The sequence below is a fragment of the Alternaria infectoria genome, assembly GCF_024043175.1.
Source record: "Alternaria infectoria strain BMP 0036 chromosome Unknown scaffold_2, whole genome shotgun sequence".
NCBI lineage: Eukaryota > Fungi > Ascomycota > Dothideomycetes > Pleosporales > Pleosporaceae > Alternaria > Alternaria infectoria.
The window spans coordinates 1,600,249-1,621,109 of NW_026250691.1; the positions used below are offsets into that span (position 1 = coordinate 1,600,249).

At 53.9% G+C, this 20,861-nt stretch overlaps 10 protein-coding genes across 10 annotated transcripts; 5 read left to right on the plus strand and 5 right to left on the minus strand.

Annotated features, from left to right (window-relative positions):
• Positions 1 to 401: 401 nt before the first annotated feature.
• J4E92_001982 (uncharacterized protein) lies at positions 402 to 861 on the minus strand (the record flags this gene model as incomplete). Its single annotated transcript, XM_051493388.1, has 2 exons — positions 402 to 649; positions 705 to 861. The coding sequence occupies 2 exons, from the start codon at positions 859 to 861 to the stop codon at positions 402 to 404; spliced, it is 405 nt and encodes a 134-aa protein (XP_051356619.1).
• A 1,171-nt stretch (positions 862 to 2,032) lies between these two features.
• Positions 2,033 to 2,443, minus strand: J4E92_001983 (uncharacterized protein; the record flags this gene model as incomplete). Its single annotated transcript, XM_051493389.1, has 2 exons — positions 2,033 to 2,342; positions 2,439 to 2,443. 2 exons carry the CDS (start codon positions 2,441 to 2,443, stop codon positions 2,033 to 2,035), a joined length of 315 nt encoding a protein of 104 aa, XP_051356620.1.
• Positions 2,444 to 2,958: 515 nt separating this feature from the next.
• J4E92_001984 (uncharacterized protein) lies at positions 2,959 to 4,692 on the minus strand (the record flags this gene model as incomplete). Its single annotated transcript, XM_051493390.1, has 3 exons — positions 2,959 to 3,382; positions 3,444 to 4,260; positions 4,308 to 4,692. 3 exons carry the CDS (start codon positions 4,690 to 4,692, stop codon positions 2,959 to 2,961), a joined length of 1,626 nt encoding a protein of 541 aa, XP_051356621.1.
• Positions 4,693 to 5,003: 311 nt separating this feature from the next.
• On the plus strand, positions 5,004 to 6,184 carry J4E92_001985 (uncharacterized protein; the record flags this gene model as incomplete). The annotated part of the gene is made up of 3 exons (XM_051493391.1): positions 5,004 to 5,058; positions 5,109 to 5,387; positions 5,436 to 6,184. The coding sequence occupies 3 exons, from the start codon at positions 5,004 to 5,006 to the stop codon at positions 6,182 to 6,184; spliced, it is 1,083 nt and encodes a 360-aa protein (XP_051356622.1).
• Positions 6,185 to 7,042: 858 nt separating this feature from the next.
• J4E92_001986 (uncharacterized protein) lies at positions 7,043 to 7,427 on the plus strand (the record flags this gene model as incomplete). The annotated part of the gene is made up of 3 exons (XM_051493392.1): positions 7,043 to 7,159; positions 7,214 to 7,337; positions 7,390 to 7,427. The coding sequence occupies 3 exons, from the start codon at positions 7,043 to 7,045 to the stop codon at positions 7,425 to 7,427; spliced, it is 279 nt and encodes a 92-aa protein (XP_051356623.1).
• A 425-nt stretch (positions 7,428 to 7,852) lies between these two features.
• Positions 7,853 to 9,108, plus strand: J4E92_001987 (uncharacterized protein; the record flags this gene model as incomplete). Its single annotated transcript, XM_051493393.1, has 2 exons — positions 7,853 to 8,189; positions 8,249 to 9,108. The coding sequence occupies 2 exons, from the start codon at positions 7,853 to 7,855 to the stop codon at positions 9,106 to 9,108; spliced, it is 1,197 nt and encodes a 398-aa protein (XP_051356624.1).
• Positions 9,109 to 11,300: 2,192 nt separating this feature from the next.
• On the plus strand, positions 11,301 to 12,512 carry J4E92_001988 (uncharacterized protein; the record flags this gene model as incomplete). The annotated part of the gene is made up of 1 exon (XM_051493394.1): positions 11,301 to 12,512. One exon carries the CDS (start codon positions 11,301 to 11,303, stop codon positions 12,510 to 12,512), a length of 1,212 nt encoding a protein of 403 aa, XP_051356625.1.
• Positions 12,513 to 12,625: 113 nt separating this feature from the next.
• On the minus strand, positions 12,626 to 13,621 carry J4E92_001989 (uncharacterized protein; the record flags this gene model as incomplete). The annotated part of the gene is made up of 1 exon (XM_051493395.1): positions 12,626 to 13,621. The coding sequence occupies one exon, from the start codon at positions 13,619 to 13,621 to the stop codon at positions 12,626 to 12,628; it is 996 nt and encodes a 331-aa protein (XP_051356626.1).
• A 1,313-nt stretch (positions 13,622 to 14,934) lies between these two features.
• J4E92_001990 (uncharacterized protein) lies at positions 14,935 to 15,894 on the minus strand (the record flags this gene model as incomplete). Its single annotated transcript, XM_051493396.1, has 3 exons — positions 14,935 to 15,168; positions 15,217 to 15,529; positions 15,722 to 15,894. 3 exons carry the CDS (start codon positions 15,892 to 15,894, stop codon positions 14,935 to 14,937), a joined length of 720 nt encoding a protein of 239 aa, XP_051356627.1.
• Positions 15,895 to 16,661: 767 nt separating this feature from the next.
• Positions 16,662 to 20,735, plus strand: J4E92_001991 (uncharacterized protein; the record flags this gene model as incomplete). The annotated part of the gene is made up of 2 exons (XM_051493397.1): positions 16,662 to 19,895; positions 19,944 to 20,735. 2 exons carry the CDS (start codon positions 16,662 to 16,664, stop codon positions 20,733 to 20,735), a joined length of 4,026 nt encoding a protein of 1,341 aa, XP_051356628.1.
• Between the last annotated feature and the right edge of the window lie 126 nt (positions 20,736 to 20,861).

The following is a 20,861-nucleotide window of genomic DNA, read 5'->3' on the forward strand; positions in this document are numbered from 1 at the left end:
TCGGGTTGTTGCGCAAGATTCTGGATCATGCGACCTACTCCGCTCACTAATCAGTCGTTCGCTGGGCTAAGTAATAAGCAGCCGCAAACATCGACAGCCCATTCAGATGTAGCCCACGAGTCAGACACCTAGCTTGAGCCATGTCTGGGGGTCTCGGACTAGCAAGCCCCACTTTTGCCGCAACCAGATTATCCCGTCACACCTCAGGAGCTGGGACATGAGCTTAATTCCACGACATTATAAGCAGTGGGTAAAACAATCGTGGTACTAGAACTCTTCAGCCACAGTGGGCATCTCGTAAAATCCCAACCACTGAGGAGCTCATGCTTTCGCCTGCTTTTGCCAATCGCTCCCTGCCCACCAACATCACTACCGTCTGCTCACAACCGTTGCTGCATCTTTCAGAAGCTCGCAGCAAGCATCTCGTCAACTTTCGTACACAGTGCGTCAACGACACTGACACCAGCGTCGAACGTAGCTTTGACAACGCCCGTAGTACCCTCCGGATAGCGTGCAAGAACCGCAATCGCACCACCCGTTTTTGCCACTCCGTCTCCCGTCCAACCTCTCATCACCACGAATATATCGGAGGCGTTGAGCGTCTGTCCGGTGCTGGCGACGTCGTTGTGTGCGAGGAATGCGATGTTCTCTGGCAACATGTCAATCAAGATGTTAAGCGTGAGATGGATGTGCCTTCAACGTACGAGCTAGAACGAGGATCCTGCGCTCGAGTTTGACAGCGCGATTGGCGGCGGCAACTTGATCGACGGTGTCGGGCGCTTTGTAACATTCGTTGCGGAATGGGCGCATGAGATCGTAGATGCGCTGTTCGAGCGCGTTTGCGGGCTGGGGCGTAGACATTGGCAAGAAGGCTTGTTTGAGTTGACGTCGGGAGGTTGGTTATCGTCTACGGGTGTTTGTGGAAGGAGACAGAAGTGTGGAAAATTGTAGCTACCAATGACGAGAACGCCAAGGCACCGCGACTGCACTGGAAACTATAGACTGAAAGCTCGAGTCTTCACCCTCACCGCTCATATAATTGCCGATAGTGCTTTGAGATCCTCCTCCTCCTTTTCCCCCCTCGCTTTGCCTCTCTTCGCTCTAGTCCAATAACACAGTGACTGCCTTCGCGCTTGCCCATCGCTCTCAGTGAGGTTCCACCTTCACTTCGGGAAAGAAGTTCGCCAACGCCCTGTCACATTCCTCCGTCAGAATCTCGATTACGCTTTTCCCGTCTTCCTTTCTCGCCCAGCAGCGCATGACGGTGTGTGTATACCCGTTCCCATTGACGAAGATTCCCATTCCAGCTATCCCCCCGCCGCCTTTGATCATGGTAGACCAGTTGCGAGAGCCGACAGAGATATCGATAGGAACGATGATTTTGCCATACGAAGACTGGTTGTGGCGGATGATGAATGATATGTTCTCTGTGGGAAGGAGTCAGGTCTGACCAGAAGTGAAGTTGAACCGGGCAGAATGTCTACGTACCACAAAGTATGAGAAGCAGGCGTTCTTCTTCTATTGCCGGCGCGGTGTTTGGGGCATTCTTGTAGCACTCCTCGCGGTAAGACTGTAGGAGATCGTAGAGTCGCTGTTCGAGCGAATCAGTTGACATGATGAGGTGATTGGTCGCGGCTTGATTGGTATATTGCAAAGTGGGGAGGATAAAGTGGAGAGATTGGGACGTACGAGACTCCCATGTAGGAGAGTGGATCTGGGGTATTTGCGCTAAGGACAAAGCCTGCGTCACTGCATGTCTAGGTGTTGAGAGTGAATTCCGGGTGAATGATGGAGGGTCGTGCGGGACGGCGGAATCATCTAAGAGCTATGACTTGGGATCTAGTATCATTTTTATGACGCGAATACTGAAGGAATGTCTGCTTTACAAGCCGGCCCACTGACTAGCAATTATCCTCTTCAGTCAGGTCGACTAATTCCAACCGCGGCAAGAGCGAGGTTGTAGTAAATCTCCATGTGGCTGATGTGCAAGCTTGTCACCTCTCTCGATTTACAGTCATCGAGCCCACAATCCCTAGTCCGTGGAGTCGCCATATCCATCATTCCCCTCGTCCCTCAGGATTTGTCTGACAACCTTATCCACCTTCTCTCCGAGTGCCTGCACAACATTCTGGCCCCATTTGACTTGCTCCCAGACTACAACTGTAAAGTCACCTGGGCCGTTGTGGATGCATACGGTTGCCTTGTGGCCGACTTCGCTATTATTGTGGCCGCGGACGTCGACGACAGTGATTGAGATCTGGGACGCGAGGATCTCGTGACCGCCAGTGTACTTGATGAGGAAGGTGATGTTGCCTGCATTTAGGCCGTCAGTTACTTCATGTCTTCATGGGAAAGAATTGGACTTGCCAGCAATGGTCTCGACGACGTTGGCAGGCAGACTGCCATTGAGCTGCTGTAAGGGATCGCGAACCATGGACGTCATTGTTGGGAGACGGTGTGTCGTCAATATTGGATATGTTGGAGGAGACTGTAGGTGGGTGTGAATGAGAAGTGAAGCAAGCCACTTGGCCGGGTCAGTCGTTTGGACACTACTAAGCAAAAGTGGAGAGGGCACTCACCTTCACATGCTCTCCCACATTGTCCTGGTCGTCCCGAAGCGGTAGGTAGTGCTAATTTGGTGGGTCAACGAAGATAAAAGCCTAGGGTTTAAGACAATGTTGGTATAGATTTCGTGTGGCGTCGTTATGATACCGATATAATGCTAAATCGCCTGTCGCAAGCATCCACCACCCCAAGCCAGCCGACTGCTCCCTTTGATGCATGCCCAAGCGTGTACAGTTGGAAAGATACGATACCCAATGCTGGATGATAATACACAATAGAGCCACCACATTACCCACCAATGATACAGTAAAGATACATGCAATACCAAATAAACACCTTCCTGTCCCGCACGCCAGCGCCTGACCGCGGCGCGTTTTGCATCTACAATCCTCGTCACCTGCCTTCCTTGATCTTTACACAATCAGCAAACGCGGGAAAGTTGCCTCTGAAGCTTGGGCCCAGTGTCCAATTATTCAGGTCGCGGAGGTGCGTTTCAAACGCGGGGTTGATAAGCCACTGATCGTCTTCCTTGGGTAGCGGACCCATGGATGTGATACCGGCGGAGGTATGCGCCGCAGGAGGCTGTGGGGTGGAAGGATCTTGCGGCGAGCCGGCGTTGACATGTGTGGAGAAAGGCGATGAGACCGAGACGGAGGAGGTCGTCGAGAGAGCCGAGGTATGGACTTTCGAAGCAGGAAGGAGACAGTCGCGGGGCTCATAAGGCCAGTTCAGGGAAATGGTAGTCGTGAAGGGTATGAAGAAGTTCTCGAAGGATACTGGCGGGTGGCCAGCGACGAGTTTGTCGCGAAGGCGAGGCCTAGAATAGATCAGTCATTATGTGTTTTCAATCGAGTTAAGAAGCGGATATTAGTACATACCATGGGAGATGATCGATCCATAACGCGTGAGCAGTGAACAGCTGAGAAGGTCGTGGCGTAGCCCAGTGTGGCAGCCGATCGTAGTTCTCCTGCGTAGGTTCGATCTGCCAACGCATGATCAGGAACATGATGAATACTATCGCAACCTGTTCCGGCCTGCCGCAGATGTCTGGAAACGTGCGCAAAATGTCTGTAAAGAGCTTTGACAGGGGGTGTGCATCTACTGCGCGCTCGGGATACGCTAGAGACGTGAAGTTGGGGTAGTGTGGTCCAACCAGGGTCTTCATGGGTACGCCCTCGGCAGCGCGATTCTGACGATCTTGCAGAAAGTCGAGCAGGATGACATCCAGAGGGCATGTCGCCGGAAGATTGCGAGGTAACGTGAGGTGGGCGACCATGCTCGGCGCATACATGGCATGTTGGCTACTACTGACGTTGCTGGGTCGCGGCTGCTGTGGAGGGGGAAGATTTGGATCGACAGCCCTCCTTTGCCCGTTGTCGAGTATGAAGTCTACGCCTAGACGCTCATCAAAGGGCATCTCTGACTGCAGATGGGGTGTTCGCGACTGGTCGAAATGCGGTCCGGGACTGCCATTGGAGTAGCGGCGCAAGTGGCTGTTTGGCGCGTCATTGGGGTATAGCCATGCTCTTCCTCCCTCGGTCACGCTTGGAGAATGTACGCCGTTCTGAGGTGAGGCCGTGGATAGCTCGTGGGACGCGATGTGGTACTGTCGTGGTTCGGTAGGTTGCACAGGCGCGTCGCGCTGTTGGTGAGGGTGGATAGGAAGGGGCGATCGCTCGGCAGCAGCTGCCAGTTCTACCTGCTTTCAACATTCGTTCCTTCTTTGGGAGTAGTCATCGTACCATTGAGGCCACCCGTCGCGCGCACAATAGGCTGAATGATGCTCAGGACGCTCTCGAGCCTCTTCCTGATGTCTCCGTTCTCCGCCTGGACCGCCTCCTTCTCGCGGAGGACGACTTGCAGGTCATGGTACGGCTGCTGGCTCTCCAAATCCCGGATGCGCTGATTGAGGCGATCGATCTGGTTCTTCGTGCGCTCACGGATGGCACGTTGAGCTTCGCGGTCATTTGCGCGCTTGCGGGCAAGCTGTTCGGGGGTGAGGTTGGCGACGCCACGCGAGTTGGGGCCAGTCCTGCGCTTTTTGTTGGGCTGACCATCGCCCGAACCATCGTCTCTAGGGGCTCCTTCGGGCGTGTCTGCCTCCGCCGGCGACGCCATGCTGATCATGGATGCGTGTGGGTTGCGACTCAGGACAGAAATGGACAAATCCTGCCCCGAGTCATGACCCTGACACTGCAGCTGCGATGAGTTTTGCCTACAGCGAGCTAAGCCGGAGCAGGCCTAGTGGATGATCGCCGCCCTGATCGATCGCGGGGACAGCACGCGTGGGGGACGCGAACCTCGGGAATCTCGTCGGGTAACGCTCTCCGCACTTGCACGGCTCCCAGAGTCTAGATCCAGACGCGCGCCATGGGGTAGCTAGTTTGCTGTGGGTGCTGGCAGCGTCTTGCTGCCATCGCATGCACCATCACAACACAATGGCAGATCAGAATGTAAGCAAGCTGGGCATCGCTTCGGCGACGCTCAAAGCCAGTACGCGCCTGCATCATCAGGTCAAAAGCAAGCACTAACATCTTCGGCAGTGGGCTCTGCGCTGCAACGCTCCGTTACCTCACCCTTCAAAGGCGAGAATGGCTCCAACACGTACTTCAAGGACATCATGTTCGCCATGTTCCGGACCAATCTGGGGAACCTCGACCTTGCGCAAGACCGGTACATGAACGGCGCATCATCCACGCCTACGTACCTTCAGCATGCCGAGAAGTACAAGTTTGTTCCAGATAGCATCAAGCTGCCCAATGGAACACAAGCGCATTGGCTGGGTAGTAGGAGCGCGAAGAAGGTCTTTGTGTACTTCAATGGTCGGTCTCCGCTTTCCAGGATGATGGACATCTCACTGACATGAACAGGCGGTGGATATGTGATGCCATGCACACCAGGCCATATGCTATGGCTCGATGACTTCCAAAAGTCTCTCGGTCCCGGCGTATCCGCGCTCCTCCTCGCGTACGATCTCGCACCAGAAGCCCGATATCCCAGCCAGTTGAAGCAGGCAGTCGAGCTGCTTCACCATCTCGTGCACGTCGAGGGGCGCAACCCTTCAGACCTGATTCTGGGCGGCGATTCGGCTGGCGGAAACCTTATACTCGGTCTGCTTTCGCACCTCGCACATCCACATCCCGAGATTGCGCCTTTGGAACTTCCATCCAAGATCCATGCCGCGCTTCTCATCTCGCCATGGTGCTCTTTGACACAGACCAACACGCCAGCGTTCGTCACGAACGCACAACGCGACATGTTTGACGCGCGAACCCTTTCCCGCTGGGCCACTGCTTTCCTCGGCTCCTCTTCTCCATTCGCTGGCGACTTCTACAGCGAACCCGTTCTCGCAGCTCCGGAGTGGTGGGGCCCTGTTGCCGATTTTGTGGAAGAGGTTTTAATATGGGCGGGCGATAACGAGGTGTTGAAGGATGGCATTGAGGCATTTGCACAGAAGTTCACGCAGGGCTTTGGCAGCAATGGTGGGCTGGTCACTACCGTCGTAACGCCAAAAGCGTGCCACGAAGAGATGGTTGTGGAGCGAATTTTGGGTTATAAGGGCGATTCGGGCACCGGAAGTCAAGAGGTGGTGCAAAGCTGGGTCAAGGCGAAGCTGTGATTGTTGAAAGCTCGGATATCATACATATGTACGAATGAAAGACTTGGGCAACATGAGTTATGCGGCCGTGAAGACCACAATGCAGGTAGACTCAACCTTGGAATGGTGCAATGAGTTGCCAAAGATGACGTCTTCTTGGTCACGCTAGGCGGTAAGAACAAAAGGCAAGGACGACGATTGTAAATTGGGCGGAGTGCGCAAGATTCAGATCCAATGTAAGATGGCCTGTGGGGTATACGAGAATACGAGCCCGCGGAGAGGCATCCGTACTAGCGCGATCGGGGCCTTCGGAGACCGACCGCGGGTGATTGTTACACCTACGCCATCAACGTCCTTTCGTATAGCTCCTCGGATCTGGGAGGTCGGCGCCTCGGAGGCAATTAACTGTGTCGAAATCTACGGCGATCGCGTTTCCATGTTGCAATGTGGCTTCATGAGCTTCGTGAGCACCATGAGGCTCGCCGCGGACCGGTCCTTGGTATCGTCGTGACCGCATCATTTGCCGCTGACCTACCCAAGCGAGGTACCTGGACAACTACGCAGGGCGTTTTCGTTATTTCGCCACGGATAGTCACTCACAATCCTGTAGAAACTCCACTAGTGATCGGACGAAAAGCAACATGGACTGCACTTTCATGACGCGCATGATAGAGTGCAAGTGAGATGCGGCTTGGGTGTGTCACCACACGCGTCATATCACCATCCACATGTACATAAGCTGCTGTCTTCAGGCTCTCCATCGAAATCATTCAAATACCATTCGAATTCCATCCCAAAATGCCTTTCACCACACAGCTCCGCACTATTTCCCGACCCTTCATCCAACAATCACATCTCTTCAAACGAACTTCCATCAGAATGTCTTCCACCAATGAGCATGGTCAGGGTGCATCGCACGCCACTGGTCAGAGTGCCGTCCCCAAGAAGGTTCAGGAGTCTGCACCAAAGGGTCTCGAGGAGAGCCTCCCTGAAGGTGTAAGTTGATTATATCTGCCAACCACGAAGTGAAGCATGTTAACATTGTCACAGGTCCACCCCACTGGCAGCAACCCCAACAGCCAGTCTACCAGCAAGACCCATGCTCTGAACGACGGCGAGGACTCGATCGTCCCCAAGAAGGTCCAAGAGATCGTTCCCGAGTCTGTCGAGCGAGGTAAGAGTTCTACATACAATGCAATAATGACGCGATTCTGACACAAACGAAGCTCTTCCTAACTCGATCCACAACACCGGAGACCAGTAATCGCGTCTTAATACCTACCTAGGTAGTACATGATTGGCAAATAGGAAGTTCACTGTATTATAATAATAACAATCAACGTCAATCCAAACGACATCGTGTGTGAAGCTGCTGTTGGTATTGATCGTAGAAAAAATTGTGCCATCAACCTATAGTGGAAGTAGAAGACGTTGGACTCAACACTGCCTTGAGTTTCTATCCATCGTCGTTCTCATATGTATGCAAATCACAGCGTACCTTTCATCTTTCTAAGACAAGTCACAGGGTTGTTCGCGCCGAAGGTTCCCGTCATCTGGTGTGTACCTGACGCTAGTGTCGAGCCGCGGCAAACATGACGTTGGCCGAGCCCCACCATCCCGCCAGGGCTCCAGATCTTTTCCTAGCCACCACGACAACACGCCTCTCTACCCACGTGTACGCATCTCACCATGGCCTCCGCAACAGCAGCCGACATCCAGGGTCCATCTCATCCAAACCCGGAAGGCCTCAACACATCGGCAAGCACGCAATTCCCGGCTGTCAACATCGGCACGCGCAACTCGGTACTCGCCCAGATCCAGGCCCGCGCAGTCGAGCGAAGCTTGAAGGATGCGTACCCGGACCGAACATTCAACATCTGCCCCGTCGTGGTGCAGGGAGACAGGGACAAGATCACACCCTTGCAGCAACTGAGTCAGGGCGAGAATGCGAAGAGTCTCTGGACGGGCGAACTGGAGAGCATGCTGGAGTCCGGCGATCTGGATATCATCGTTCACTGCTTGAAGGGTATGTTATGGAGCTCGCGCATTGAAACTTCGAACGAATTGGGCTGACTAGTAGAACAGACATGCCCACACAGCTGCCAGACCACCTCGAGATTGGTGCCATACTCCAGCGTGAAGATCCCCGCGATGCCCTCTTGATCTCCCCACGCCTGCCCAAGGAGACGACGTTAGCTACCCTTCCGCAAGGTGCCACCATCGGTACGTCATCGGTACGACGAGCTGCCACACTGAGGAAGCTATACCCACACTTGAAGTTCGCCGACCTGAGAGGCAACGTCGGTACAAGACTAGCAAAGCTCGATGCCGAAGACTCCCCGTACTCCGCTATCATCTTAGCGGCTGCCGGTTTGAAGCGAATGGGCCTCGACAACAGGATCACACAGTATCTGAGCAGTACGAGCGGAGGTATGCTTCATGCGGTCGGTCAGGGTGCTCTAGGAATCGAGATCAGGAAGAAGGATGCAGCTATGAAAGACATCTTGAGCAGTGTTCGATGCGAGCGGACGACAAGAGCATGCTCGGCTGAGCGAGCGCTACTACGCACTCTGGAGGGGGGCTGCAGCGTGCCTATCGGCGTTGAGACATCATGGAGAGGTGGCAAGGGCCTCACTATCGGTGCACAACCAGCAAAGGACTACGATATCCACGGAAATGCGGTAGAAGAGGAAGAGCCAGATGTTGACGATCAAGAACTAGTGTTAAGAGCCATGGTGGTGAGCGTAGATGGCACGGAGTCTGTTGAGTACGAGGCAGCCCGCAAAGTCCGAAGCTCAGAGGAGGCAGAAGAGATGGGACAAGAGGTTGCCAAGGTCTTGATCGAGAAGGGCGCCGACAAGATCTTGAAAAAGATCAACGTAGAGAAGCAGTGGGCGGCCAAAAAGCAACTCGAGGAGCTACAAGCCAAGGCTGCCAGCTCATAGATCAACCGCTATAACGATCAATGTATTACGAATCAGTGAAGCACCCTCAGTCGCTGTTCTCGATGACAAGATGCTTTTCCGGGCCTTGCTCTGCTTCACTGGCTAATGAACACCAACATCTGTTTACGTGTTTGCGACCATATCTCTGGAAAGGAGTGCCATCTGAGTATCGATTACTGCCAGCAGACAGGACAGAGCAGAATGTTCACAAAGATACAGACACAGAAAGCTCGTTGGCGAAGTTGTGACTCTTGGCCGCCTCGATATATAAGAAGTTTCGAGTACGCAGAGTAAGACGTTTCTACTATCAACTCCCTCAAACTACTAAGCACAAGCATTTAATCGCTGGAAAACATATCGTTGAGATCATCTCTCCGCTCCAAAACACCATACCCACGTCATCGTGCGCAAAGCCATATACCAAAGATCATCTATACCCAAGGACTTCATCAACTTTTACTCCCGACATGTGCGAAGAAAGATGGACTCAGTACAAGGACTGCAACCACGAGCATATCCCAATGAGGCGAACTATACGCTGTCACCGACTCGAAGACGATGTCAACGCAAGGCAGTGTCCGCGGTACAGTCGCGTGCGGCGGACCATCAAGTATCCGGATATGTGCGACACCTGTAGGGCAAACGGGGCTGTTCCTGACGAGGGTTTCAAGGGTGGAAGATGGGATAGTCGATAGGATGCGCGGAAAGAGCAAGCAGAGGGGAACATGAAGACGTTGACAGTCATGCGAGGGGGTGTTTGGAGATGTGTACAAATATGAACAATCGTTGGCTGACTTGTATCCTATGAGACATATGCCACTTTTCGATATCGGCAGTAATCAATCAGAAGTGAGGAAATGGACTTTGACTTGTATGTTTCATTGATTGAGGGCTCCTTGATGGAAAGAGAACGCTAAGACAAGGAAACTGAGGCCAATCAGGTATAACTGGTCAGTCTTATTATCATTCCGATACTGAAATCATAGTACTCATCTTGGTCGCCTCGACGATATGGCTTTTTTGTTTGAAGGCGACTTTATTTTAGGCGCGGTGTTGCGAGCTGGCGACGACCTGGACCCCGGGAGCTTCGAGAAGTTTGTCAGCCGCTAAATCACGTGATACCGCGCCTTGTCGCTGGCGGAGTTAACTCTAGGACGCACGATCGGTGCGGCACCTTCGGGTCTTCGCGTTTGAGACATGATGAACATGGTAGCTTGCAGGAACTTCGGGCTCAAGCTCTCTTCTCTTCCTACATCTAACCCCGCTGTCGAATTTTCCGTTGGATATATTACCGCTCTCTCAAGAAATTCGTTGTACCTTGTCCTGAGTGTATCGACTACCTCATCGCCAGGTTCGCTTCGCAGCGACACACGGCGCTCATAGACCCGTACGCGTCGAGAACCCGCGCCGCATCGCCCAACAATCGCTCCAAGCGATATTAAACTCACCGTCTATACTCAATCACGCAGTTCGAACGGAGTCCAGTACAAAAGCATCGTACTGGCATTGCTAGTTGCATCGTTGCTGCCGCCAAACGCGACGCGTGCGCGACACTAAGCCCTGGAGGGCTTGTCCCGCACTAGCTTCGTCCGCAGGCATTGACCCACTTCATTATGGGCATTCCGGGGTGTGTGCGCCTCACGAGACTAGATCAACTAATAGCGTTAACTCCTCACCATCAGTTTACGACGGTCAATCGAAGCATGCGAGGAGATTATACCCATAGCACAGCTTGCCGAGGAGCACTATGCAGAATATGGAAGGCCATTAAAGATCGCGGTCGACGAAGCAGACTGGAGATTTCATTCCGTGTCACCAGCTCAGATACAGGCAATGCGCAAGAGTCAGACAGCCTGGATATTCTTCTTACTGTTAGAGTCAATGACTAACTCCCTGACACAGATGAGCCGCGCTGTAACCCGTTGGAACGGGGTATCTTTCATCGTATTTGCAAGATCCTTCCCTTGAACATCCGCCTCGTGTTCGTGAGCGATGGACCAGATGTCCCACCAAAACGTGGCCGAGATGCTGGACGCCGGGTAGATCGCAAACAACGTGCGCTTTTGAACGAGATCCTGGATGGACTTGGAGTGGCTCATATCGAGGCACCTGGAGAAGCCGAAGCTGAGTGTTGTCGCTTGCAAACTCTTGGTCTTGTTGATGCTGTCTGGTCAACAGACTCTGGTTGCTTGATGTTTGGATGTACCTTTTGGATCCGAGATCACCGAATAAGCACAGACACATCCAAAAAGACCCAGCACACTGCCGAAAGCAAGAGGGACGAGAAGCGGGTTAGAGTGGTCCACGCTGACAAGCTCAAGGAGAAATGCCGACTAGATCGCCAGGGATGCGTGCTGTTCGCCATGCTTGCAGGTGGCGACTACAACGTAGGAGGCCTTCTGAAATGCGGTGCTGACAATGCCCTGAAAGCAGCTCAAGCGAGTCTTGGTCGCAGCCTCTGCAGCAGACAAAGCCAAGAGGAGTGTAGCAAATGGGGTGCTGTTACCCTCAGTAACTTCTTCAAGAGAACAGCGCCGGGAATCACTGTCCCTCCAAACTTTCCACGATACGAGCTTCTACAGTTCTACAACCAACCCAAAGTACATTCGGATGACTGGCTCCGGGACCATGCTAGAGAGAACATGGACTACGACCATCCACCTCGTGAGACACATCTGTTCCTCAAAGCGTGTCCGCCAATCAACATGTTCTGGAAAAAGTACCTCAACCACGTTGGCCCCATACTACTCTCTCGCATCCTTGCAGCGTGGGACGAGCCATTGCCTGGAACGACTCCGTATGGCCTCACTCTCGTGAACACACGACAGACGGCTGCAGCGGCTCCACCATCTCAGGCCCCGCTAGAGCGGAAGGTCAAATTCAGAGCGTTCGATGTGACAGAACTGAAGGTACAGAACTTGGCCGCATACGTAACACAAAGGGACAAGCCGATACCAGATATCAACGAAGCACCCGGCCATGTTGTCACTTACGAAATGCCAGCATTTCTCTTGCGCAAGGTCTTGCCGATTCCCACACCGACGGTAACGGAGCCCAGTGGAACAGAACATCCACCGAAGCGAAAGCATTCACTCTCTGATGAGCAAAATACGAGTTTTCCAGTCTCAGCAAAGAAGTTGCGCCAGCCTGCCAAATCGGCGACTCCTGTCGCACAGCCTCTTGTTACGTTTCCAGGTAAATCCGCATCTTCTCCGATGCAGAGTAGCGCTCTGGTCACACCTTCAAAGCACTCACTCCAACATTCACCCTTGGGTTCCACCACATCCCCCGCCACACCCGTAAACCTGTCAGATGACGGCCTGCGCAGACCTCAGCCGCGAGGACCTAGACAAAGTCCGAGTGAACGGTTCGCACTCTTGCTTCGGAGCGTCAAGAAAGAGTGAAGGCGATGTAAGGATTACGTTCACCGAATGCGCATGCTTATATTATGCGAAAAAGGACCGTGGGTATCATTGAATGAAAGTAGCTACAACCGCAAATTCTATGCCATCAATGTCTATTGCTGTGGTTTGTACACCATACCTCCCGTCCTCGTATAAGCGTCTGTGCTCGCCGGCCCAGCCCACCGTCTACTAACCTCCTCTCTGTGCTTGACCTCCCTCTCATTCTGCACAGTAACGCAGCAGCAGCAGCAACATCCCTTGAGCAGATCGCTCCCAAAACTGCCTCCAAGTTTATACGCGCGCCGAATACGTGTCCGTTGAAGCATAGGGAATAGCCACCACAGTCCACAGGAAAGGCCCATGACCATGCAGTGTCCGTTCGTGGAGCTGTGGCCGAGCATATCCGTGGGATCTTTCTTCGCGGATTTCTGGGACAGGCGGTACGAGGTGCGGCCGTAGAGGATGCAAGGGCAGAACAGACCTGTAAGACAGGTTGAAGGGTCGGGGCTGCATGCGCAGATGCCGTTTGACCATTCGTGTGATTTCTCTAGCTCCATGTTTGGGTGCGATATCTGGCCTGGCTGGTGTGCAGCAAAATCGAGGCCGTTGGGGCCATGGGCGGCGTCTGGGGAGAATACGGCGTGGAAGTTGCTGTTCTGGTTCGAGAAACCGTGTGGTGAATAGGGCTCGTTCGGATACGGCGAGTTTCGGAGCGTGGGGGAGGTTGGAACATCTCGCGGCTGTTCTTTGTGCATCGAGTTGGCGGAGATGGGGGTCATTGGTGTCTTGTGCGGTAGCGGCGAGGTTTGATGCGTGCCCGACGGCGGCGTAGGAGGGATGGGCGGCATGGCATACGTCCGGATGTTCGTGTTGATGGGCGACAGGTTGCTCATCTGCCGAGCGTGCCTGCTCTGCTGTGTCTCAACCTGTGGTATATGATGAACAGGTTCTGGTTGTGATATTGACGAAACCGGGGAAAAGTGTTGCGCTTGCGGAGCATGCTGAGGCGAGTTGGGCGAGACGGGGGGTTTAACGTCATGCGCGTAAGACGGCGGCATGTAAGCTGTTTGCGATTGGGGCGGAATGATCGGGAGCTGCGCGTCAAGCATCGATTGGGGGCGAGGGTCGATCGGCGTGTATCCCACTGGCGATGTTGGTAGGGAGATGGGCATGGAATGTGGCATTGGCGGATCATTCGGCGAGGATGTGTATACGAAAGCACGCATCTCTGCGGGTGTCTGCGCATACGAGAAGTGCCGTGATGAATCTGTGTTGACTTGAGGTTGCTGAGGCCGCTGGGGTTGTTGAGGCTGCTGAGGTTGCTGAGGCTGTGCCGGCTGCTGGTATTGCTGAGGTTGCTGGTACTGCTGAGGCTGATGCTGTGGTGGTTGCTGTTGCGGCTGTGTATAGGCTGGGGCATCATCCTCAAGAGGTTGCTGCCATGAGAACCTGTTGTGCTGCTGGGAAGTCATTTGAGGCTGGAGCTGCTGGTTCTGTCCATGCTGTCGAGGATCCATGATGCGCGATTGTCTTCAAAGGAAATCCGCTTGCAACGAGGTGCTTCTAACAGAGAAGACGAGTTGTGTACTATATCGTATATGAAACCGGTGTTTACTCAGAGTGTAGAGTCAGCGGGAGCATCCGGTGGCACAGTCGTTATGAGCTGTTGGAGGGGAGCTGGAATATGGGTGGGCTCAAGCCGGGGGCCAGGAGGTCTGATATCAGGTCAAAGGGCTGCACGTCAGGTACATGCACAAGTACGAGGTCCAAAGAAAGGCAGCCCTGCATCAGAGCCGCCTATCGCTCCGGTTGGCTCTTGGCCATGCTTCATGTCATAGGCGAGCAGCATAGTGGACGCAGATTCGTAGAGCTCCCGCCGTAAGATGGCTCTCTTTTTAGACTTGCAGTGAGGCGCGGGCTTGGCCAATTGAGGTTGGAGGTGAGGTGTGACAACGTTGTGGAGCGAGTCGGTCGGCGCTTACGGGTGGCTCGGCCCCAACGTGCAGACCAATCACGAGGCCCTCCCCTCCACTACGCGTTTTCGGCCACAGTTCCTGGGTCGCATTTATGGCCCTTCTCTTGCATCCGGACAAAGGCTCCCCATAATTGGAAAACGCCGCAGTTTGAAGAACAACGAGCACAGCCCGGTGGCGCAGAAACTGCGGGTCTAGGATTGTTCACGTGTTTCAACGCGATCGAGCCATGTGCTCCGATTGCAATACCATGACAGCACTGGGCACGTAGATAAAGACACTGTGCTTGGAACCCCACCTGTACCTTCGCGGGTGAGACACACAAAAGTCACGTTTGAAGTGGTGAGAAGATTGATTCAGGACTATACAAGGGCGGCGGAATGCGCGCTCGCCGTAAAGGTATTATATGAATCGAGATAGTGAGGGCCGGGACGAGATAAGGGTATGATCTATGCGTCCTTGTCCTGCTGGGCCTTTCCACGCTCCTCCTTGTTCTCCGCGCCTGGACGCTCAGTGGAGACGGTTCCTTGCAGCTTAGCGGTTTCGGCAACGCCCTCGCCCTTTTTGCTCTTCTCTTCCTGCTTGGAGATCTGCGAGGTGTGGTGGGTGTTGTCGTTGGAGAGTCCCTTTTGCTTGCCAGACATCTCGTTCTGGCTCTTGGTCTCGTCCTTGCGGGGGTCGGGCTGTACTAGTTAGCATCCTGTGCGCAATGAAGATGTTCATACACCGACCTTGTCGGACACGTCAGGAGATTGGCTGTCCTTCTCCTCGCTGTTCTCCTTGGTAGGCTTGTCCGGGTTCTGCTGATCGCTCTTTGGCTTCTCCTCAGACTCATCCTTGGATTCGTCCTTAGACTCGTCCTTAGATTCCTCCTCGGGCTCATCCTCCTTGTTCTCCTCTCCGACGGTAGATTCGGTACCAGTCTTCTTGGCACCTCCCTCGCCGTGTGGGTCGCCAAGAGGGTGGTGTTCAGCGCCGTGGTTCGTGTCTTGGGTTAGGACAATGTAGAGACCGACACCGGTGCCGACGACGGCTGAGGCCATCCTGGATATCTCGGTCAGTATCAGGTATTTCATAGAAATCAACACAATGTGTACACAGCTTGGCTGCTTTACGAAAGCGGAATAGCACTTCCACACGCCCAACTACTCAATTCGAGGGCTGTGTGCTTCCTAACGGTAACATGCTATATCCGCATTCGCGCTCATCTGTATAATCGAAATGGGATTGACATACCATGGGATGTCGCTGCTCTTAGCCTCGCCCTCGGGACCGTGGCCGCTGGCGTAGGTTCGGCGTTGGACAGCTCGTTGCCATGGCTGGAGCTCGGCAGCGCGGATAGACCTCGCCGGGCGAGCTGCGCGTGCCAATGAAGAAGCGCGGAGAGCAGAGGACCTGATGAAAGACATGGTGAAGCTGTAGAGAGACGAATTGAAGCTCGCGACGGGCAATTGATGGCAGACTCGGAGTTGGGATGCGCGCAAGAGAAAGATCACGTCAGTCAGAATTATCGGTACGTCACATTGTGGCCCCTGCTTCCGAGGTCTAGCTCCGCGTTCTTGCATCACGTGTGCCCGACCTCGAACACTCGCGAACCTGCGCGAGGCTGCAGAGCCATCGCGTAAAGATTGTGCACGTAGTATCAAACCATTATCCGTAGAGCTCGCGTAAGAGTGTTTCATCATGCTTTGTGAATGAAAGAGATTATGTGAAAACAATGCCATCTGCTCACACCTGATACAAGGGAACAGCTGAACACTATAGAGCCTACGTTGACGTCAGGTCTCTACTTTGCATAGCTTGATCTTGATGTAGGTTCTATGGTGTTTAGTTTCCCCTTGTATAAGGTGTTCACGCGTTTGAAGCAGCTCTTGGATACCCTGTAATTGCACAGAGGCCGTGCGCGGGTTGGAGCTCTGAAAGCGACGCAGGCAACAATTGTCCAAAAGCTCTTCCAACCCGGCCACTGGTGCCTCCCTCGCATACTAAAACGGCAGCTCCCTCACAAGCTTTTTCCCTTCTCTCCCTCCCTTCCGCTCCCCACCGCGACATTGAAGCTGTACAGCACCGTCAACCCCGCCAAAGCTGCCCCGCCACACCACACGCGCCCCAGACTGCGGGCTCACATCTGTGATACCAGACGCGCGAAGTGCTGCAGGCCTTCTAAACATCAGCCATGGCGCCCTCTTCGGTCCCGCCTAACCCCACCTCCCATAATGTCGCCCAGCTGCTCCCCCGCTTCGCCGACGATGACCCCGATTTCCGCTTCATGGCCCTGAGCGACCTGCACGACATCCTCCTCATAGCTCACCCCGGCCTCCTCCTCCACGATGATGTCGTCTCGGCCAAGACGGTCGAGGGTCTCCTCACAACACTGGTCGACACCAACGGCGAGGTCCAGAACCAGGCCATCAAGTGTTTGGGCCCTTTCGTCAACAAGATCAGCGATAAGACGCTGCCTGTCATGATTGACAAGCTCTCTACGCTTCCCACTGGCAACACGGTCGACCAGTCTATACCCGCTATGGCCCTCCGCGAAGTCGTTATAACCCTTCCCCGTCCTACCACCGGTGCTGCGCGCAGCAAGTCGGTACAAGATGCATACAGCGCCATCAGCAGGGTCCTGATACCGCGTCTGATCGGATACAATGTTATACAACCAGCACAACAGGGCCTGACTCAACCGCCCAAGGGCATGTTGGAGTCAGACCTCGAGAAAGGCTCGGACAGCAACGCTCTCGACGTTCTCATCGAAGTCGCCAAGTGCTTTGGTCCTATGCTGCAGGATGTAGAAATCCAGGCTTTGCAGCAGATCACCTTCGCCATTCTCGAGAACGATCGGGCTAGCTCTATGATGAAGAAGAAGTCCGTCACTGCCATCTCGGTCCTGGCCGGTTACTTCTCAGACCAGCTTCTGAGCAGTTTCCTTTCAAAGATCATCGAACTTCTGCGCGATCCCCACCTCACTCGCAGCAAGCGGAAGCTGTACATTACCATCTTAGGCTCCATGGCCCGGTCGATCCCGCGTAAATTCGGTCCTTACCTAAAGACGCTGGCGCCCTTTGTCCTGGGCGCCTTGAGCACACAGGAGCAAGACGAGGAGATGGATGTCTCAGACGACGAGGGTGAGCGCGACCCCGAAATCGACGAGGTACTCGAAGCCGCCCTTATTGCTTTGGACGGTTTCCTTGCCTCCTGTCCGCAAGACATGCGCATGTACACCGACGAAACCATCGAAGCCGCGACGCGCTACCTCAAGTACGACCCTAATCTGGCGCAAGACGACGACGATGAGGACGACGATGACATGCCAAGCGACGAAGAAGACGCGCTCGAGGGCGATGACTTTGAAGAGGAGACGGGTTATGATGACGACGAGGACGCAAGCTGGAAGGTTCGTAGGTGTGCGGCCAAGGTGCTTTACACTTTGATCTCGACGCGGAGTAACGGCGATCTTCTCGACGACGGAACTCTCTACGACCGGGTTGCGCCAGCGCTTATAACACGATTCAAAGAGCGGGAAGACAACGTACGCTTGGAGGTCCTGGCCACTCTATCCAACTTGATCAAGAAGTCGGGTGACGGACCCTCGCCTGTCAAGTTCGCCGACGAGACTCCTCAGAGTGGCACAATGCCACCACCGCCTAGCAAGAAGCGTCGTCGCGGCGGTAGCGATGCCAGCATGTTTGATCTGCAGGGTAGTTCGTCCTTGTCAATGGGCTATGCTTCACCCGCACCAGCTGGCACGCCTCCGGTCGGCCCTCGCGCAAGCTTAGCTAAGATCAGCCCGGAAATTGTCAAGGGCATTGCGCAGCTTCTGAAGCAGTCATCATGCCCGCCTACCACCAAGCAGGCGTCCATCTCTCTGATCAAGGACATCGTCATCACTCAGCGTGGTGGTCTCGATGGGTACCTCAACCAACTGATCAACCCTGTTGTAGAAGCTGCGAAGATTACTGGCGGTTCGACAAGTAGTGCTTCCGCTACCGCTAACACCTTACGCACTCAAGCTTTGCAGCTGATAGGAGCCATCGCCGATACTCACTCGTCTAAATCTATCCAGCCATATGTAGCGGCTATCATTGACGCGCTCCTCCGTGGGGTCAAGGATAAGTACAGCAAGTTGTCTATCGAAGCTCTGGCAGCAACAGAGCAGGTCATCAAGGCCCTCACACCTCCCCGAGCTGCTACAGCAGGAACGGAGAACCAGCAGCATCTAGAGCAATTGTTCGATGCGTTAGTCAACCGCATATCAGCGAACGACGCTGACGTGGAAGTTCGACGGAGTGCTATTCACGTCCTTGGATTGTTGCTTGGTAGGAGCTCTGGTGAACAAGGCCTCCTCTCCTCGCCAAAGCGAACGGCTGGACTTGAACTTCTGGTAGAGCGCCTGAAGAACGAATTGACAAGGCTTGCTTCAGTACGTGCTGTTGATTCTGTCGCTGCCCACACCAAGGCGCAAAATGAGTTGTCAGCCAAATGGGTACAGAATGTCGCACTGGAACTCGCTGCACAATTACGGAAAGCCAGTCGCGTATTACGCGGTGCCAGCCTAAGCGCACTACGCACTCTCTCATTGAATTCGCTATCACGGAGCCAACTCGACAACAAGACAAAAGCGCAGGTGGTGGAGATGCTGCTTCCGCTGCTGAACGCCAGCGATCTGCACCTCCTGGGACCGGCTCTTATCATCCTGGCTACATTCGTCAAGGACGACGCGCAAGTCATCATGACGCCCAGCCTCAACGATGCCCTTTGTCAAGTTGCTCAAGGCTCGATAAGCGGAACGCCGTTGGATGCACTCCTCCAGCTAGTACGCACTATCGGAGAGCAAGGCGCCGGAAAGGCCTTGATGCAAGCACTGCTACAACAAGTCGGTGTATCTGGGCATCCAGAGGTGGTAGGCAAGGTCATTGGTAACTTGCTTGTATATGGTGGCAACAGTGTTGGCGTAAAACTTGAGCAGTTCATCACCGAGCTTGAGACGGCACAAGACGACAAGCGCAAGTGTCTTGCCCTGGTAGTGCTTGGAGAATCTGCATTGCGCCTTGGTTCGCAATCTACCATTGATCCCAAGTTGTTCATCAAGTACTTCTCTGCTAAGTCCGAGAACGTACCACTTGCGGCCGCTGTTGCGCTTGGCCGAGCCGGTGCTGGAAGTGTCAGCAAATATCTTCCCGTCATTCTTTCATCTATGGGACAGCCTTCTTCACCGCAGTATCTGTTCCTACACGCTATCAAGGAAGTCCTTCAGCATGACGACACGGAGTCGGAGATCATCCCGTACACGTCAAGACTGTGGGAAAACCTCGTTGTTGCTTCGCAGCTCGAAGACAACAAAGCGATCGGTGCAGAGTGCATTGGCAGGCTTACTATCATTGACCCGAAGACGTACCTTCCTCAACTTCAGGTAAGCCCTCATAGTCTTTTTTTTTTCAACAGCTAACTTATAATCTAGGCGTTCTTGAACGACCGCAAGGAAAGCTTACGCGCCATGGTCATTTCTGCTCTACGATACACCTTCACCGATACCGATGAAGCCTACGACGAATACCTCCGCCCCATCGTTGTACCTATGCTTGTACAGATGCTCAACGAGCCTGATCTCGAGAATCGCCGTCTTGCTCTTATGACGTTCAACTCCGCCATGCACAACAAGCCTGACATTATCCTCCCTGCGCTCGACCAGCTGCTTCCACTCGCCATGAAGGAGACTGTCATCAAGCCTGAGCTTATCCGCGAGGTGCAAATGGGTCCATTCAAGCTCAAGGTCGATGATGGCTTAGAGATCCGTAAGAGCGCATACGAGACCCTCTATGCTCTTCTTGAGAAGGCCTTTGCACGTCTGTCACCCATCGAGGTCTCCGACTTCTTCGATCGCATTGTCGCTGGTATTACCGACGAGCATGACATCCGAGTTCTGTGCAACCTCATGCTCACCAAGCTTATGGTCATTGCACCGGACCAGGTCCGCTCGCGTCTGGATTCTCTTGCCGAGAACTTCCGCACTGTACTTGCCGTCAAGCCAAAAGAGAATGCTGTCAAGCAGGAGATCGAGAAGATTCACGAAGGCGCCAAGGGCGTGCTCAAAGTGTCAATGCAGCTTAACAAGCAAATGGGCACCGAAGCCGGTATTGGTCAGGACGATTCACAGTCTCGCATCTGGGCACAGTACTGGGATCAGATCCAGAAGGAACATGAGAAGGGTCTAAAGGCTGTTGCAGAGGAGCTCAAGGAGCGTGATCGCTAGCGGCGCACAACTAGGCCCCCTCTCTGGTACCTCAACAAGTACCCAAGCGATCCTTCCCATCCGTTATATTTCAGTTTCCGCTAAAAGTTTGCGCGATGAGATAGCACTAGAAGGACATGAAGGGAT